General features: G+C 37.5%; 1 protein-coding gene across 1 annotated transcript in view; it reads left to right on the forward strand.

Moving 5' to 3' along the window:
• Positions 1 to 19,531, forward strand: part of LOC135083215 (uncharacterized) — a 156,080-nt gene that overhangs the window by 124,252 nt on the left and 12,297 nt on the right. Inside the window, exon 4 of the mRNA XM_063977951.1 lies at positions 7,048 to 7,183. Coding sequence (XP_063834021.1) covers positions 7,048 to 7,183 — 136 coding nt within the window. The remainder of the gene's footprint in view (positions 1 to 7,047; positions 7,184 to 19,531) is intronic.

A 19,531-nucleotide genomic window follows, 5' to 3' on the forward strand; every position in this document is an offset into this window, starting at 1 on the left:
ATTTCAAAAACTTAAATATATTAATTTATTAACTTTCTGATAAAAATGTGAATGGCTCTTACGATGTCCCCCCCTTAAATCAAAATGTCTTTATTTGGTCTATATGCCCATCATCAATACGTAATAATTATAAAAAAAGTCGCTTTCCTGTCTGTCTGTCCCTATGTATGCTTAGATCTTTAAAACTATGCAACAGATTTTGATACGGTATTTAGGGTTCCGTAGCCAAATGGCAAAAACGGAACCCTTATAGATTCGTCATACAGGGTGGAAACGTGAAGTAATCTCACTCGATTATTTCTAAACTATACAAGATATTGAAAAACTGGTTACTGATCCTGAAAGTGCTTCATGGGCTCTTTCAAACGGTACCAATAATAGGTTACAGAATAAACTGGATCTATTTGAAAATTCAATTTTCCAGCTTCCATACTAAATGTATGCCAGACACACAATATTAGAAGGGGGGGGGGGGGGGGTTATTGAATAATAAACTCTTAAAATAAACTCGTAAATTGTATTCTTCTTTAAAATTATTCATGGAAAACATTAGTTTTAGTCTTTACTTGCTATAATATTGTCAAGAGATGAGTGTCATGACTGTGGTAGTACTAAATGTATGGAAGACGGAAACATTGAATTTTTTGATAGATCCCGTTTATTCTGTAACCTAATATTGATACCATTAGATAGAGCTTGTGAAGCACTTTTAGAATCAGTAATTAGTTTTACAATATCATGTGTAGTTTTTAAAATAATGTGACTTTACCAAATGTATGGAAGCTAGAAACATTGAATTTTCGGATAGATCCAGTTTATTCAGAAGCCTATTATTAATACCATTTGATAGAGCTCATGAAGCACTTTCAGGATCAGTAACTAGTTTTTTGATATCTTGTATAGTTTAGAAATAATCGAGTGAGATCACTTATTGTTTCCACCCTGTATAGTCTGTCTGAACATAGAACGTTTTTGTGCACTTTTTAAAATGAGTTAACCAAGTATATGGCTATTAGACTTGCACACGTCCGTCCGTTTTTTGTAGGATTAATATAATTAAGTAACATTTATTTTTTGCATTCGGCTCTTGGTCTAACCCAAACGAAACACGAACAACTAATGAACAACTAACAATGAACAAAGTTGATAAATTAGTAATATGTAAATAATGAATTTGTTTTACGAGCTGTCCCGGCGTACTTCGTACCGCAAATTAATATAAAGTTGTTAAAGTGATTTATAAAATCGCAATATTAATTTTTGAAAGTAGGGTCATTGTGCTGGTTTTCTATCTAACTTCGGTTTTCGTCCATTTCACTGAGCTGCCATAAACACATGCGTAAAATTTGAATACAAAGTATTGTATTCACAGAAGGCAGTAGCCATCCCGCGCTAGTTTTGTTGCAATCTATAATGCCTAAGCAACAGTTCTACCTAAATGAAAATGTAATTTAAAAAGTAGTGAGTTCCAAAAAATTACGTAAATGCGCGGCCATACACCGGTCACCGGTACATTGCAGAAATCATCGCGCTAGAAAAAAAACGTGCTGACAGGAAAAGTTTTTGGCACGTATGTCTAATTGGTAGCATTATAAACACAATTTTAAGTGTTTATTAAACTTCTTCATACAAAATTAAATCTTAGATGACTAAGGGTCATTTTTTTAAAGCATAGCTCAGGTCATATAGCAGGCAAATCAACTCGGAAAGGGATCAACAACGTATCGCCTTTTGTGGCATGGAGGTAATAGTGGAAAGGAAATATAGATCTATACAAAAATTCGACAAATTAATGACAAACAGCTGTTTATCTCTTTCTAACTTACCCCTGGTGATGTATAAAAAAAAGAAATAGATAATGTTTGGTCAGTACTCATTCTGGCAACATTTTCATGTGACGTCACTAACTACCTGACTTGTGCCGAGTAGGTACCTACATACAAGATTTAAGAAAACAACATATTTATAGGCAATCAGCTGACAACTACACGCACACACACACACACAAATACCTGTCAGCTGATTGCCTATATTGCGGCCATGTTGTTTTCTTAAATCGTGTATGTATTTATAATGCGTGTAAATGTGTGCGTAATGTACCGAGTACGTTTATTTTAAAGTTACGCCAAGTCCATGAGACATTGATATACGTCAGTGTTTTGTGAGCTGTCATTGCCCTTCGCGCACTGTCATCGGCGAGGCAAGGCGTTTACGTTACGGTGCGGATTGTGTGTGCGTTGCAGTATGGACTTTAGTTGACTGCCTTTATGAGCACTCGAACGACATAAAATAATATGATACATTTGTGTAAGGGTATTTTAAGATCACAAAGTTGGCAACTCCGATAGTTGGACGAAAACCAGCGCAAAGACCCTATCCTGTTTGACACCTATAATAATTGACAATAGCTGGCTCGGCGAACTTCGGCAAACTAATGTGTGACGTGAAGTGCCAAATCGCGGAAAATGTCGGAAGAAATACATGAATTTGCATGAATTATCATGAATAACAATAACCACTTATTTACCTCTCAGTGTCTTCAGGCAACTTAAAAAAAGTACATTGTGTGTTTTTATTATTATTTAGGCAGTTAAATACTGCACAGTATTTTTTACACAGTATTTTTTTATTTTTTTCCATAATACAAGAGTACGCGTGCGTGTGTCAATGCTCGCTCGTATCTCGTATGTGACGCCTTGTCGAATCGCCTCCTGTAGGTGGGCTATCGTGCGTGTTTTGTTTTCGATGTGAACTCGCGGAGATGAACAGGCCTGCTAAAACGTTGTCAACGATTTCAATGTCACATTTCTTCAATATACATCCTGTAAACAAACCATAATAATACCAGCATAATTAATTAATTATCTGCGTTGAATTTGTACCGTAATTCAGAATACCGAACCAATTTAGGTTAGAAGAACCAATTTGGTGTAAAATCCAGGAAATACCGAACACCAGGACATACAATTTCCACACGAAAAAGGGTAAACAGAACAGTAAACATATTGAGTGACTTTTTAATGTGTATGTTTTTGTCAATTGCCAGAGGAAAACAAGTGGCTGAATGCTTTGTTTAAAAAATACGTTTTGCGATGTTTAAAAAATACACTGGTACATACTGGGCCTGAATTTTAATCTGACATCACTTACACGTAAAAAAATTGTCTAAGAACCAGAGCTGGTAGTGAAGCATTATTTAAAATTTTAAATGTAATACGAAAAGACAAAAATATGTTTGCACAGTACAAGGATAAGTACTTAAGTTCAGTCAATAGTAACAGGACTAATCCTACCTCTATTTCTCCAACTGTCACTCCTGTTTCATCTTCATCATCATCATTTCAGCCACAGGACGTCCACTGCTGAACATAGGCCTCCCCCAATGATTTCCGTATCGCCCGGTTGGTAAGTAGCGGCCTGCATCCAGCGCCTTCCTGCTATCTTTATGAGGTCATGAGCGCACTGCGTTTTCCGGTACTTACGTGTTTAGTCAGGATCAACCTGTTGAAGATTCATCATCATCATCTCAGCCATAGAACGTCCACTGCTGAACATGGGCCTATTCCAATAGTTTCCGTATCGCCCAGCACCTTACTGCTATCTTTATGAGGTCGTCGAGTGAGTGAGTTGACGTCACGCGCTACGTTTTCCAGTACTTACGTGTTTAGCCAGGATCAACCTATTGAAGATTGTCCTGTACAAAACGGCCTGGCTGTTCCATTTAACCAATACTAATCTGCGTCGCGAGTCGGAACCCGTATGATTTCGCGCGTAGCTCGAATCCATTGGTATCCGATGACATGTGATTGGCCTGGCCTTGTTTCTCTGGGATTGATGTACTGTATGTGACGGGAATTGGGTATTCAGATAAGTCTGTAATTACTGTACAGGTTCTTAAACAGTGTATTGAGTGGGCAGCAAAGGGTCAATTAATATTTGTATTGTTTGAATCAGTTTGAATGTCCTCCGTTGTGTAGACTGTAAGTATTCAGGGCACTCATATAGGACTTCTATCACCAATATAGGTTAGGCCTGTGTTAGGGTCGAAAATTCTTTTAGTAGTGTAAAGTTTTTTCCAGAGCACTTATTTAGGTACTTCCAAAATGTACGAGGTAACAAAATTATAGCAAGAAAAGTGGTAGTACTAAGTAGACTGCTGATGCTGTGCTGTTTGCAATTAACGGCTTCCTGAATGGAAATGCTAATAACTGCCACTATTACCATAATATGACTTAGGTATAGCCATCAGTGCCATTTTTATTAAAACACTCTTTAGATCTCCCCATTTTAAATCATCAACTATTAAATTGGTTTCACTAAGTATTAATATCCCACATCCCATATAAAGCTCACGCTTGATGGAGATGGCTTCAGGCTAGTTGAGGAATTTCAATCCCATGAAATTAAACGGATTGGAAGAACCCGTCTCAAGTCTATACGTACCGAGAAATGTAGGCTCTAGATATTCGATTTAATTAGATTTGCTTCGGTTTCAAAGGCCCCGATCCATATTAGTTTGGCATACGTCGCGTTGGATGCATGTTCGGATACTGAGAAGATTTCGTTAGACTTCCAATGGACATGAATTATTAATCTTACTAATATTATAAATCCGAAAATTTGTATGGATTTATGGATGTCTGAATGTTAACATGTTTGTTACTCTTTTACGCAAAAACTACAGAACGGATTTTGATGAAACTTTACAGTATTATTGTATAGCACATGGACTATAAAATTTATGACGATCTGTGACAAACTAAATTTCACGCGGGTGAAGCCGCGGGCAAAAGCTAGTATTTGTATAACCTTAGCACCTTCCTGCTACCTTTATTAGGTCGTCGGTCTACCTTGTGGGTGGGCTTCCCACGGCCTCCATTCTAGAACTTTGCTGCCCCATCGACCGTCAGCTGTTACTATGTGCCTTCCCTGCCCATTGCCACTTCAGCTTGCTAATACGTCGAATAGCTGGATGCGGGTCTCTACTAACAGGGTGGAAATCATGGGGGGAGTTCTATGTTCAACATTGGACGTCCTGTGGCTGAAATGATGTTGATGTTGATAATCTTAGTAACACCAAGCCTCCTAAGGAAAGATTCTGCTGAAAATACAACCACTTTTTGTGTTTGCCACAACCAACGAAGTAGTTTGAAAAATTTATTGTGAGCAGTTGGATTTTCCCCCTTTGTGTCTATTTTTTGTTGTTTTAGGTAGCTTTGTAATATTTTTCTAAGAAACCAGATAACATTATTAACTTTCTTCATTTAGTTCTGTTTATGTTTTTTGTAAAGCTATCAGAATCTACACATATCCTATTTCTGGCTAATAAATACTTTGGTCCATGGATTATACAGGAAAATTGTAATATACGTGAGTTCAAAGGAATTCTTCATAAGAGCATAGCAGTCAAAGAGACCGCACTGGCACTAAAAGCTATATTGTGGTCATAGCTGGGATTTGGGAAGCAATCATATAAAATGTAGATGTAGATACATAAAGAATTAATACTGGCTTTTGGGAAATGGAAAAGTTTCAGGCAACATGTAATAGGAATATAACAATATCTTAATATTAATTACTTCTTGTCTCTGGATTTCTGTGAATTTAAAGTAGGTATTATTTTAGTTCTATTTCATTTAATTGAGTTCTATTTTCATGTAGGTACTTAATGTTCATGTTGTGAATTTTATTATTCATTTACTTTCTTTATTTATCAAATTATTATCTTAAGAAGACGGCACTGACACCTTATTGACTTAGTTTTGGAATAAATATAATATTAAAGCTCAAATTCAAAGGCGACTAAGTAAATAATACTCGTATGTGATCATGAGGCCTCTTCAACGTAATCCTCCATTTACCTCTGTACCTCTAGCATGAACAACTTTCGTCTTCGAATCGTTTGCGTATTCGATACTCAACCTTCGAATTAAACGATAACGTGACAACTTTGATTCACATTATAAAAAAAAATAAAACCGACTCCAAAAAACCTACACTAAAACGTAGAAAAATAATTACTAATTACCTACTTATTTATTAGGACGAATTATTAATATTTATGTAGGTATACCATGATTGATACTTCTGGAGTCGGTGCCAAGATTATGAAACATGTAAAGTTTGCCTGCACCGACTCCAAAAGTATCAATCATGGTATACCTACATAAATATTAATAATTCGTCCTAATGAATAAGTAGGTAATTAGTAATTATTTTTCTACGTTTTAGTGTAGGTTTTTTGGAGTCGGTTTTATTTTTTTTTATAAAATTTTACTTATTTCTTGCTTTTTAGTTAACTAATTATTACCTTGATGTTACCACTGAAGGTAGGCAGTACACTGAGACCAAAAAAAATTGGTTCATAATCGGTGGAGATATTGCGTATAAAAAAGTTCATCCCCAATTTTCCACCCTTGGGGGTGAAATATTTTCTTCAAATTTGCATGAAACCACCCTTTTGATAATACCTATTCAACAAAAAAATAATCGTTCAAATTGGTTTATAATCGGCGGAGATATTGCGTATAAAAAAGTTCATCCCCAATTTTCCACCCTTGGGGGTTGTTTTTTTTATAATTAAATTTAAATGGGACCACCCTTGAGGTATTACCTATACGCCGAAAAAAGATTTGTTCAAATCGGTTCATAATTGGCGGAGTTATCGCGTAACAAACATAGAAAAAAAAAAAAAAAAAAAACTAAGGCAGTTATCACACTGCGCCGCGCTCCGCCGCGGAGCGCGGGGCGACAGATTTAATCATTGTATGCAAGTACCTCAGTTTGTATAGAAAACACGCGCGGCACTTCACACTGACAACGCGTCCGCGCGCGTGATTCACAAGGGCGCTGTTGTAGTTTTCGTACTAAATCTTTTGATGGCGACTCGAGTACGCAAACGATTTGAAGTCGAAAGTTTTTCGTGCTAGCCGTACTGGTTAATTCGAAAGAGTCGTGCTTCTGCAGTGCAGACTAAATGTCAGGATGAGAATTATTAAGGTTCGATGTGCTATCGATTGTATACTTATGTTTTTTTATGTTCATCAGGTCGCTGCATCAGACCAGAACAGAGTGGTGCTGACCGATGTGGATAGAACCCTAACAGGGGAGTACCAGTGCGAGGTGTCGGCCGACGCGCCTCTCTTCCACACGGACATAAAGGCTGCTGAGATGGTGGTTGTGGGTGAGTAGAATATTGATGGTTCATAAATGAATCCCGATAAGGACACATTTTAGTGATGGGAACGTACCCACGTTGATACGTTGCTATTATGTATTTTTTTTTTGGTGTCCAACTCGTCGTCGTCGTCGTTTCAGCCAAATGAACTCTGGTGTCCAACTCATTACAAGGTAATTTATACTTCTTATGCCATATACACAAATTATGTAACATTACATAAATAACCAATCGACAAAAATAGACAGATGATTTTTTTATTTATAAGTAGATGGCCACACTTGGCTTCATATTATTGTATTAAAAAGCGCCGAATCTGAATTAAACGTTTCAAATAAAAGATTTTCATGGCCAGACTATGTATTATTGTTCCAGTATAAATTGCCTTTTTTTAAGAGCAAGAAACTATTTTATGCCAGTATTTAAATTATAAAGTGTTATTCTCTTTTTAAGAGCAAGATGTCCTGGCTCCATAAAAAATGAACGCGCCAATCTCCTTGCAAGCTACTTCCGTACACAGGTCCATACATAACTCAGTACAATCGTTGTTTACTGCGTCCCCTCCCAGTCCAGAGTCCTATTCGAGCTAGTGTTGTGAGCTGTCGATAGTTTGGTTATCGAAAATGGAGCGAGTTTTAGAAACAACGAAAATCCGTCGATAGTTTTTAACGAGTTTGTGGAATTGCAAAAATAGATTTCGCCATGCGACTATGGTATTTTTTAAACTGAACACTGACGTTACAATTAGTTGTTTTACTGATCCTCTGATTATGGTTAGAATAGAGCAAATGAGTTCTAAGAGGTGACTATTCATTCACCTCCTTGCGATCATGATTAAGCTCACCCTCTATTATTAAGCCAATAAGAAATCTTTTTGCTACATATGTTTCGTAGAACATGGTGCCATTTAATTAAAACACTTTCTTTTACGGTTTTACAAATATATTGAAACCATGACAGTTCAGTACGATGACAAAAGCAAGAGAGAAAACAAAAGAAGTCCTATACTAATTAAAAATAAAACGCCGCGCCGCGCACAGATTGGAACAAGGAGGATGAACGCCTCAACATCTTCCCGCCTCGTTAAAACGGAAGTTTTAACCCGTGATATCATCGCTGGTAAGTAGAGGGCACAGACGAATTAGGGGTCTCCGTACACTTCCTCTTGTTGTGTTGACGTCGGCCACTCTTGATACACCGTCTGTACCAGGGAATAGTCTGGTAACACGCCCAAGTCTCCAGTTCAAGGGAGAGCTGTTGTCTTCTTGCAGCAGGACCAGATCTCCTACATTTAGTCTAGAGGTGTCATTCCGCCATTTGATTCGTTGCTGTAACTCTGCTATGTATTATTTGGACCAGCGCCTCCAGAAGTGCTGATGAATCTGTTCTAGCCGTGCAAACCTCTTCAGTGAGTGTTCTTTTGCGTTTTCTAGATTTGCTGATGGTATCGACGTTAGAGGTCTTCCAATAAGAAAGTGCCCCCGAGTTAGGGAAAGGAGGTCATTGGGAGATGATGATAGAGGATACAAAGGACGACTGTTTAATATCGACTCTATTTGGGCAAACAAGGTTGTAATTTCCTCAAATGTGAGGTGACTATTGCCGATTACACGTTTTGCATGATATTTTGCAGCTTTTACCCCGGCCTCCCAGATGCCGCCAAAGTGAGGAGCGTAAGTTGGAGTAAAAATGAATTTAATTCCTTCTTGACTTGCAAAGCCAGATAGAGGTTCTGTGTTATTTTTTATAAAATTACCTACGTCTTTAGCAGCAGCTACAAAATTGCGGCCGTTGTCGCAGAATATTTCAATTGGCTTTCCTCTCCGTGCTATAAACCGTTTTAAAGTCATAACAAAAGATTCCTTAGATAAATCGCTGACACACTCTAAATGTATGCATTTAAATCGTAGGCAAACAAATAAGCACAAATAACATTTTATCAATCGGCTGCCACGGCCTTTACGATTCAAAATATAGAATGGACCAGCAAAGTCCAATCCAACGGACAAAAATGGAAAGTCAGGATTAAGGCGTTGGGGTGGTAAATTACCCATTTTAGGGCACAAAGTTTTACCCTGGATGCGTTTGCATCGAACACATTTGTTGTGAGTGCGCCTGGCTAAGTATCTACCATTGACTGGCCAGATGGTTTCGCGCACTGTGGCCAATAGTAATTGCGGACCTGCATGAAAGTTACGTAAATGTTCTCGTTGGAAAATTAACTTGGTTAGGTGATTAGAAGCGTGCAACAGTATTGGATGCTTCTTTTCAAACGAATAATGAGAGGCGTCAATTCGTCCACCTACTCTTATTAATCTTTTGTCGTCCATGAATGGAGACAAAGCTAATATTTTATTTTTACCACTTAGAGGCTTCCGGTTAGCAAGAGCCTCATATTCCATCGGAAATGATTGTTTTTGTGACATGATGCAGAGTGTTTGAAAAGAGTCATTAATTTCTTCTACAGATAATGCGCCTGTGCGTTTATTATTCGGGTTTTTAGAATTAAACATGAATCGTTTTACGTAAGCTAGTGTATTTTGGAGCCTGGTTAAATTTGAGTATTTTTCAAAGTCTAGTAAGTTTTCTGATATGACAACTGAATTGGATTTTATTTCTGGTAATGTTTTACAGGACATCTGTGCTTTAAGAGTTGGCCAATTGGTTTCAGATTCAAGCAAGTAGCTGGGGCCTGACCACCACAATTTTTGGCTAATTATTTGGCCAGGCTCGACGCCCCTTGAAATTAGATCAGCTGGATTTGCAGATGTAGGAACATAGCGCCATGAAGATTATTGAAGATGCTTTAGTGACCTCCAAAATTTCACAAATGCGATTAGCTACAAATGACTTGAGATTTCTAGTATCACTTTTTAACCAAGCCAGCACTATGCTTGAATCACACCAATGGTAAACTTGATCTGGTTTGTATCTAATTGATTCCATGACCGTCTTAAAAAGTCTAGCAGATAGCAACGCGGCACATAGCTCCAAACGTGGCATTGTCGTAGGTTTTAGAGGTGCAACTTTAGATTTGCTACATAGCAGCCTAACTGAAACCTTATCATCTTGGCCTATTGATCGCATATAAATGCATGCCCCGTAAGCGCCCTGTGAAGCATCGCTAAATGAGTGCAATTCAATGCGTTTAGGTGAATCACAAAGAACTGGCCTAGGAATTTGTAATTTTGAAAGATGATGTATGCCGTTTGCAAACTTTTGCCATTCACTTTGGATATTACTAGGAACGGGCTCATCCCATTCAATTTTTTGCTGCCATAATCGTTGCAATATCATTTTAGGTATGATAATACAAGGGCTTAGCATCCCTAAAGGATCGAAAATTGAGAATGAACTGGACATTATAAACCTTTTCGTTATTAAATTGGTGTCAGAAGGACATTTGATTGGAAAATGTAAAGTGTCGGATGAAGGACTCCATCCGAGCCCCAAAGTATGCGCTGACTCACTGATAGTGAGATTATCTTGTGTACTCATGTCAGTATTTTCAAACAAATTAGGCAAGTTACTTTTGTATTTTCGTAGGTTGAAGCAACCTGCACTTAACGCTTTTGCCACGGAATTTCGAATGTCCCTTAATTGATTTTCATCATTGCAGCCAGTGATTAAGTCATCTACATAGAAATCCTTTTGAATAATTGTTTTGATTAACTCGTCATCCTGCTCTTCCCCTATTTGGTACAGACATCGGGTACTTAAAAAGCTAGCGCTCGCTGTGCCGTAAGTGAGCGTATTTAGACGCAATGTTTGGATGGGCTGGGAGTCGTCCTCTCTCCATAAGATAAGTTGAAGGTTGCGATCTTCATCATGAACTTGAATCTGGCGGTACATCTTTTCAATGTCCCCGGTAAGTAGAAATTTGTATTGCCTCGCTCTTATCAGTATGGAAAAAAGAGAATCCTGCACTGTGGGCCCTACCATCAAAATGTTGTTCAAAGATAGGCCAGAAGAAGAGGGAGCGGAGCCGTCAAACACGACCCTGAGTTTAGTAGACTCACTGTTTTCTTTCAACACTGCATGATGACATAGAAAATAGCTAGAGTATGGTTTGGCGACTTCTGATTTTGAGAGATGCCCCAATTCTGCATACTCTTGAATGAACTTTGAGTATTCAGATTGCAAAGCTGAATTTCTTTTGAACCTTTTCTCTAAATTTATCAAACGTTTCTTCGCGAGAGCGTAAGTGTCTCCCAGGCAGTCGGGAGAATCAACTAGGGGCAGCCTTACACAAAACCTACCCGTCTCTGTCCTGTAAGTGTTAGCTACAAAATGATCCTCACATGTTTGTTCGCTATTGTTTAAACGTGATTTTGTGGGCAGTTCCTCTAACTCCCAAAATTTAGCTAGAGAATTGTCTAAATCATGCAATGTAGAGTTTGTAATGGCGTGATTACTTTGTATTTGATTTGTGTAAATTGCATTATTGATAGCGCATTTTGACTTTACTGGGCCCGATATCAACCAACCTAATTTTGAGCTTCGTAGTTTAGGTCCTGAAGGACATAGAGACGATTCTTCGTTCCCTAATAATTCCCAAAATAAGTCGGCTCCAATCAACATGTCGATGGGAGCTGGTCGGTCAAAGGTGGGATCTGCCAGCTGTATATGTTTAGGAATTTTTAGCATATGTTTGTTTATAGGAGCCTTAGGCAGCTCGCTTGTTAGCTCGTTTAGTACGAGACAAGACAAATTTGTATTGAATGGGCTGCATAAAGACTGTATTTTAACAGTGCAGCTTTCTATGACATTGTTAGAATGATTGTTGCCAATACCAATGATTTTAAGTGCATTTATAGGCGTGGAATGACGACCTAATTTGCTCTTTAGTGACGTTGTGATGAACGACGACTGGCTACCACAGTCTAGAAGCGCTCTAACCTGCTGGAACGAGCCTGTATTTGTATTGTATACTTTGATTAGGGCTGTGGACAAAATGACTTGAGTGCTTAAATGCTCAGACAAGTTAACAACAGCCTCGGATTGGCATAAATTGCTTGTATTATCGCTTGGGTCATGAAGTAAAGTATTGTGACGTTTCTTGCAAATTCTACAGGACCCTAAACGACAATCCTTCTCGGCATGCCCATGGCGAAGGCAGTTCATGCATAAACTGTATTTATTTACATCATCTAAACGCTCCTGTATGTTTTTCGATTTGAATACTGAACAGTCATAGATGTTGTGACCATCATTACAAATAATGCAATTATATTTTCGCTCTCTAGTAGTAGTAAATGATTTTGTGAATGAATGACGTTCTTGCTTGTGCTGTGAATTATTTGTTGGCATGTTATTTGAGCGAGAATACGATTGACCGTTTCTTTGGGTACTATCAAACTTATTACGGTGCAATGAATCTAAAACGTTGGCTCGATCGATCAAAAAGGTGTGGAATTGATCTAATGTTGGCATTTCATCTAGCGTGCTACGAAATTCCTCCCATTTCAAAAGCGTCTGACCATCCAACTTGGAAGTCATCATGTGTATGATCAGCGTATCCCACTTGTCCGTTGGCTGGCCTAGGCTGCTCAACGCGCGTAAATGTTTTGTTACGTGATCAACCAAAAAACGTAAAGATTTTTCTGATTCTGTATTTTGTTTATGTATGTTAAATAATGAACCAAGATGCTGATTTATTAGAAATCTTTTGTTATTGTAGCGGTCGCAAAGCAATTTCCAAGCGACTTCGTAATTGTCTGACGACATTTCAAAATTAGACATTATCCTAGCTGCATCGCCTTCCAAATAGGATAAAAGATAATGAAATTTTTGAATATTTTGTAATCGATCGTTTTTATGAATCAAGCTTTCGAACGTGTCTCGAAATTCAAGCCATTTAAAATATGCACCGTCAAACTTGGCAATCTGTATCTGAGGTAGCTTAATACCAAAATCATGATGATCGGAGGAGCATTGAGTGTCGTTAGCAGTGACAGAATTACGCCTACAATCTTTGTCTATTTGAGCTTGGAGCTCAATGAGCACCTTTGCAGTGGCCATGTTGGTAATAATGCCACTCTCAATGCTTTCCCGCTCATTTAATTCCAAAGACAAGTTTTCAGAATTTAAAACCTCGATCTCACTTTGCAAATCATCAAATTTTGTCGATAATGACTCACATTTTGCGATTCTAAGACTTAATTCGGATATTTCCAAATTTTTAAATTTAGTTATTTGGCCTTTGATTGAGCTACGTTTAATATATAATTCCTTTAAGCTGGCCATATTTACTTATTATTGTGAGATTCGCGAAGTGAAATTACTCCAATTAAATAAAAAGTATCTAATGAAAAATGATAAGCTCACGTTCCTCGCTTTGACTGCAAACCAGGAAACCGGTCGCGACAGCACAGCAGCCGGTGGTACTCGGATACTTCGACAATGCAGATGGAATACAGCTGTGCCGCGCAGCGAAGTAACCCTGGAATGTTCAGCGAAATGCGTGAAAATAGGCACTAATTACTGATATTGCAAGACTTAGCTGTCTCTTAAAAACAGTTATTAAACACTGGAAATTAATGCACCTTGAATGATTGAATCTTGTATTGGAAGTATTGGAATGAAATATTAAAATGTGAAATATTCACTCGAAAAGGTTTACTGTTGTCAAAAAATATAATAATCTTTAGGAAATGTATGTTAGAATCTCAGGTTAGAATGTGGATTGAAACTGGATTGACGATATTTGCCGATATTGAACGAGAAATTGTATTGGAATATTGTAGAATGGAAGTTGCGGATGGGGCACTTAGCTATCTGATCTGCGCTGCGGTGTGATGCTCCTGTGACGTCACTGGCCCGGCCAGACGATGCTCGTTACCTCCTTAGATCCTAAGACAACCTCAGACTTCTTGTGTAAATTCCCTTTGCATACTTGTTTGCATGATCAAAGCATGATGATGAAATTCGACCGTTGAACAGATTCCTTTCGTCGGATTTTTCTTGATATTTTGATGAAATTACTTGATGTCTCGATTTTTCCCCTCATGGGTCACCAAATTATGTTTCGTAGAACATGGTGCCATTTAATTAAAACACTTTCTTTTACGGTTTTACAAATATATTGAAACCATGACAGTTCAGTACGATGACAAAAGCAAGAGAGAAAACAAAAGAAGTCCTATACTAATTAAAAATAAAACGCCGCGCCGCGCACAGATTGGAACAAGGAGGATGAACGCCTCAACAACATACATTTTAATAAATTGTTTCTAACAATGAAGTAACGTATTGAGACATTGATTCACAATTTTCTCGACGGATAGAAATGAGGTTCCGAAGCAATCCGATGCGTCTCGTGTAACCATTATCATCAAATAGTTTTTTTAGCTTTTGCCACAGTCCCATTGCTGTTGATTCATTTTTGATGTGTACGAATAAACTGGTATCTATAGTTAGAACTATCTTGGCTTTTGCCTTCGCATCGTTTGGATCGCCGCCGATCGTGATGCACTGTTGCATGCCTTCCAATATGAGGTAGTTTTCCACGGCAAACGCCCAATCTTCATAATTTTCTCTGCCTTTGAGCTTTGCAATGCTTGCAATAAGATTTGTCGTCATTTTTGCACTATATTTTCACCAAAATTACTTTAACTCGTGAGATAGGCCCATAACCTATACTGAAACACAATATGGCTGGACAACGACTAACTTTTTTTTTTTTTTTAATTATACAACTGAGCCCAAGTGGTCAAATAGGTGGCGCTACTGTTTATATTTTGTTACACATTCCAACAATCGTCAGAAAAATTATCGATATCTCCACATCACTAGTGTAGTCCCATTCAAATCCTCGCAGATGCTCTGCTGCAGTAAACTACGTTTTTAATCTTTGCCGCTGTGAAAATTTTAAGAGTGCACTCCACGTGTTTACAACAAGACCCGGGAAGAATAGAGTGTGCTTCTCGCAGTTTTGATGCTAGTGATGTTTGTAGCTTGCTTAGTGCATCGATATTTCAGTTTTATTTTTTAAATAATAAAAAAAAAATACAATAAAATTCATAAATTCAAAGACGATTGCTTAGTTATACTGCTTTGGTTATTTTTCTTCAATTATGGCTGAGTTGCACCATCTTATTTTAACCGTAACAATAACAATAACCGGTGCTCTTTGTATGGAGTTTGACACATTTTTGACGTTTCTCAAAATTACAGTGAGATGGTTCAACTCAGCTTAAGCGAATATGAGAGACAATAATTCATGTAAAATGGGTTATTTACATTATTTGAAAATCAATACAACTTAAATAAAAACTTAAAAAAAATCTAGTAATTGTAAAAATGTTATTAAAATAATGAGTGAAGAAGCTATTGTCATCATCCATCAGTTCGATTAACCACGTCAGTTACCTGATTTTATAATCAACTTAACAGAAGAAAAGAAGAAGACGCCTGTTATTACAATCCAAGTTCAATATTTTACGTAGGTATGAGCCTTACGTAATTTCAATTGTGCCCCAGAATCCTTACATAAAAACATCGTTATGCCAAGAGTTACGGGGGCTTACAGCTCATTATAATGACTTCATACATTACGAGAGTCTAACCTACAAAAATCTTGACAATAAACTTCCTTTTTAATCTGTACCGCTGGAAAAAATAAAGGTTCCCGGCAACGGTCTACTTAAATAATTACCGTAATGCCTTACGGGAGGTAGATACAGTAGGTTCACTGAGCTAGAAAGTGTTTAATAAAGCTTTCATTATGTTCATCATCATCATCTCAGCCATAGGACGTCCACTGCTGAACATAGGCCTCCTCCAATGCTTTTCATGTTGCCCGGTTTGTAGCGGCCTGCGTCCAGCGCCTTTCTGCTACCTTTATGATGTCGTAGGTCCACCTTGTGGGTGGACGTCACACGCTGCGTTTTCCGGTACGTGACCTCCACTCCAAAACCTTGTTGCCCCATCGGCTGTCGGTTCTGCGTACTATGTGCCCTGCTCATTGCCACTTCAGCTTGCTAATCCGTTGGGCTATGTCGGAGACTTTAGTTCGTTTACGGATCTCCTCATTTCTGAATAATAGATCTCGTAAATATACATCGAGTAAAGTCTGACCCAACCTGTCTAGCTTCCCGACTGCGTAAAATTGAACTGAGGTAATGAAAATGGTCCTGAGTTCGATTCCCTGTGGTAGAATTATTTGCTTGATTCAGTGGAGGTAGGACTTATTCGAATTCGAATAATATTGTGTGTTTTGTCAGTAAAGGGATAGAAGATAGCTACTTCCTTTATGGTTGAAGATTCTGGGTGAATCTCGTATCCATCATTATTGGCCTAATCAGGTGGTCAAGTTTCCCCGTTGTGGTTAAAAAACTGAGTTCATCAAAAATATTAGTTGAAATAAGTCTAAAAACTACCAAATTCATCAATGGTGGGAAGTGGGATAACTTAATGTTTGTATATTGTGGTTGGGTACAACCACGAAATATGGGTTTAATGACCTGGAGGAAGGTTTTTCGGCGTTTACCTAATTTCTTCGGTACCTACCTACAAAAATTTCGTCTGCTCTGAGGGCAACTGTTTATTTATTATTTCTTTGTTCTACTTATTTACATCAGGGTCAGGTTTTTGTTAGAAACTTTTATAACAATGTTGATTATGCTTTCAATAGAAGGATTAATACTTGGTTTATTTTGATGGTCTTCCTTGAGTAAGTCACTCACAAATATGGAAGTTTAGGAGCTGAATATAATGGACCTACTCGTAAAGTAGGTAACTTTGACTACTACTAAGCAACAAAAATATTATCTCTCATGTTCTTTCAACTATACGAGTAGGTCCATTATATTTAACTTCCAAACTTCTATATTTTGTGAGTGACTTACTCAAGGAAGACCATCAAAATAAACCAAGTATTAATCCTTCTATTGAAAGCATAATCAACATTGTTATATTACTAAATAATTGTTGTTTTGTTTCTAAGGCTGAGTTGCACCACCTTACTTTAACCGTAGCTATAACAATAACCGCTGCTTTTTGTGTGGAGTTTGACAGATTGTTGACATTTGTTAAGTTAAATTAAGATGGTGCAACCCAGCCTTAATGTTTAACAGTAATGTGTTTGGAATAAATATTATTTTGCAGCGATTGTTGTTAATGTCTACTTCGTTTTTCATGTTGTATTTAACCAAGTTGTCATCGAAATATATTTTAACGGTTTAAGATAAAATATTATCTGCTTTACAGAATGTCCCAAAATAAGCACGTCATGCTGACAAGTCTAGTATCATAATAAGTTTTGAGATATGGCCAATTTTAGTTATTAATGTCTGTCTATAGAAAGTTTGATAAGTTTCGCAATACTGATCGCTTTTTTTTTTAAATGGACTTATTACACTTGTTTGGTGCGTCTTAGCCTCATCAACCTCTGGTGTCAATAATGGCGCGCTAACTTTTGAACACCCTGTATCTGAGATGATTTTTCAAAACCTTGAGAATCCATAAAGCAATATCACACTTATAAATAAATCAAATCAAATTCTTACACATCAAAAGCAGTTCCAAACCAGTCTTTCCCAAGAAAATCTTAACATTTTCCTTTCTTGGTAGACATAAAAATCGACAATATCTCACATCGTAAAAGCCGTTCATTTGTATTGATACCGCAACAATACCTATCGTTGTCTTTGTCCACGTGTCGCACTGACAAAGCTGGTAGCTTCCGGGGCATATGTAACACAATGGAGCTACAAACAATAGTCTTGCGTAGTTATTAAAATGCCAAACTTGTCTAGAAGTAATACTGACGTATTCCACTTTGAACACCCGTTCAAATAGCACCTGCGCGAATAGCACCTGGTTTATTAAACTAAGAGCACCTCTCGATGTTTTGAGCTGGTGCTCTAGGTGGAATGAAACATTTATTTTTACGACGTATTTCACTTTCACCTACAACACAGCAGCCTAGTGCTGGCTGCTAATTTTGTTAGAAAGTTATTCATTTTCACCCCAAAAGTACCAGGGCAACATAACCCTACAAGAGCTATTTCGATGTTTTTTTTTTTCGGAACTATAGAGAATTTTTTTTTTCACTAAACATACGTATTACGTCGACTTCACTAATAGCAGAAAAATATTATAATTACAGAATTTAAAATACATAGCGCAATTTTTCCAAAAAAATATAATAAAAATACAATTCTTAAGCAAAACGATTCTACTACATTATAGCTACATTATGGCTGACTAAGCGACTTCATTGCGCTTCCGCAAGTTAATACCTAAGAAACCATAAAATGTTGCCAAGTTTGGACACCCAATTTGTAGTGTTCCGTACTAACTAAACCTTAAGTGACGTGTCGCTTCATAAAGCTTAGTTGAGGAAACTAGTCGTTAATTGCTCAAAAATAATAATTTTGTGAGAGGATTTTCATTTTTAGTATAGTTTTACAGAACATTTACGAGTATGTTGCAAAAAATACCAGACTAAGTTTTGTTTCACATCTTCATTTAATGATGTCCTGTGCAACTGCTGATTTGATTGGTCATGTAATATACTGACGGTAACATGATTTTGTGTAATAACTTTAGTTACGTGCTGGTTTTAAATAAAACAAAATGTTATAAACATTCAATGAACCCCGGATGATTTCTTTCTATTCCGTTTCAACTAAAATAGAGAAACACGGGTCTCAACGCGACATATCTTTTCAGTCTGTTTGTGACTACGGCTGCAGCATAGCAGCCGAAACGTCAAGCCGTGAGTACCTAGATTATAAAACACTTAAATAATGTCGCGCTGAGACCCATGTTTCTGTATCCCCGATGCTAGTTAGGTACTTTGAAAAGAGACTAGATCTTCATACTTCAATACTCAAATATTAGTTACTAGCGGCCGCCCGCGACTTCATACGCGAGGATCCCGTTTTACCCCCTTCATCTATCTTACGCGGTTTAGATTTTTTCATTCAAATGTTTTTTCCCGCTAACTCCCGTTCCCGTGGGAATTTTGCAATATTCTCTTGTAACTAAGCTTTAAGTTAACTAAGGTACCTGCATGCCAAATTTCAAGCGTCTAACTTAAGCGGTTTAGATTTTTCATACAAAAGGATTTTCCCGCTTATTCCCGTTCCCATGGGAATTTCGGGAATTCCTTTCTTAGTGCACCTCTACGGTACCTAAGCTACGTCCCTTCCAAATTTAACCATTAAGGCTGCACACGCGAAGGAAGCTTAAAAATGGAGTAACTTCTCCCGTTTTCCCAAAATTTCCCTTCACTACTATAACCTGCCCAAGAATATGAAGAATAATTGTACCAAGTTTCGTTAAAATCCGTCGAGTAGTTTTTGTTTCTAAGGAACATACAGACAGACAGACAAAAAATTTACTGAT

The sequence above is a fragment of the Ostrinia nubilalis genome, chromosome 23 (genome assembly GCF_963855985.1).
Source record: "Ostrinia nubilalis chromosome 23, ilOstNubi1.1, whole genome shotgun sequence".
In the NCBI taxonomy this organism is placed as follows: domain Eukaryota; kingdom Metazoa; phylum Arthropoda; class Insecta; order Lepidoptera; family Crambidae; genus Ostrinia; species Ostrinia nubilalis.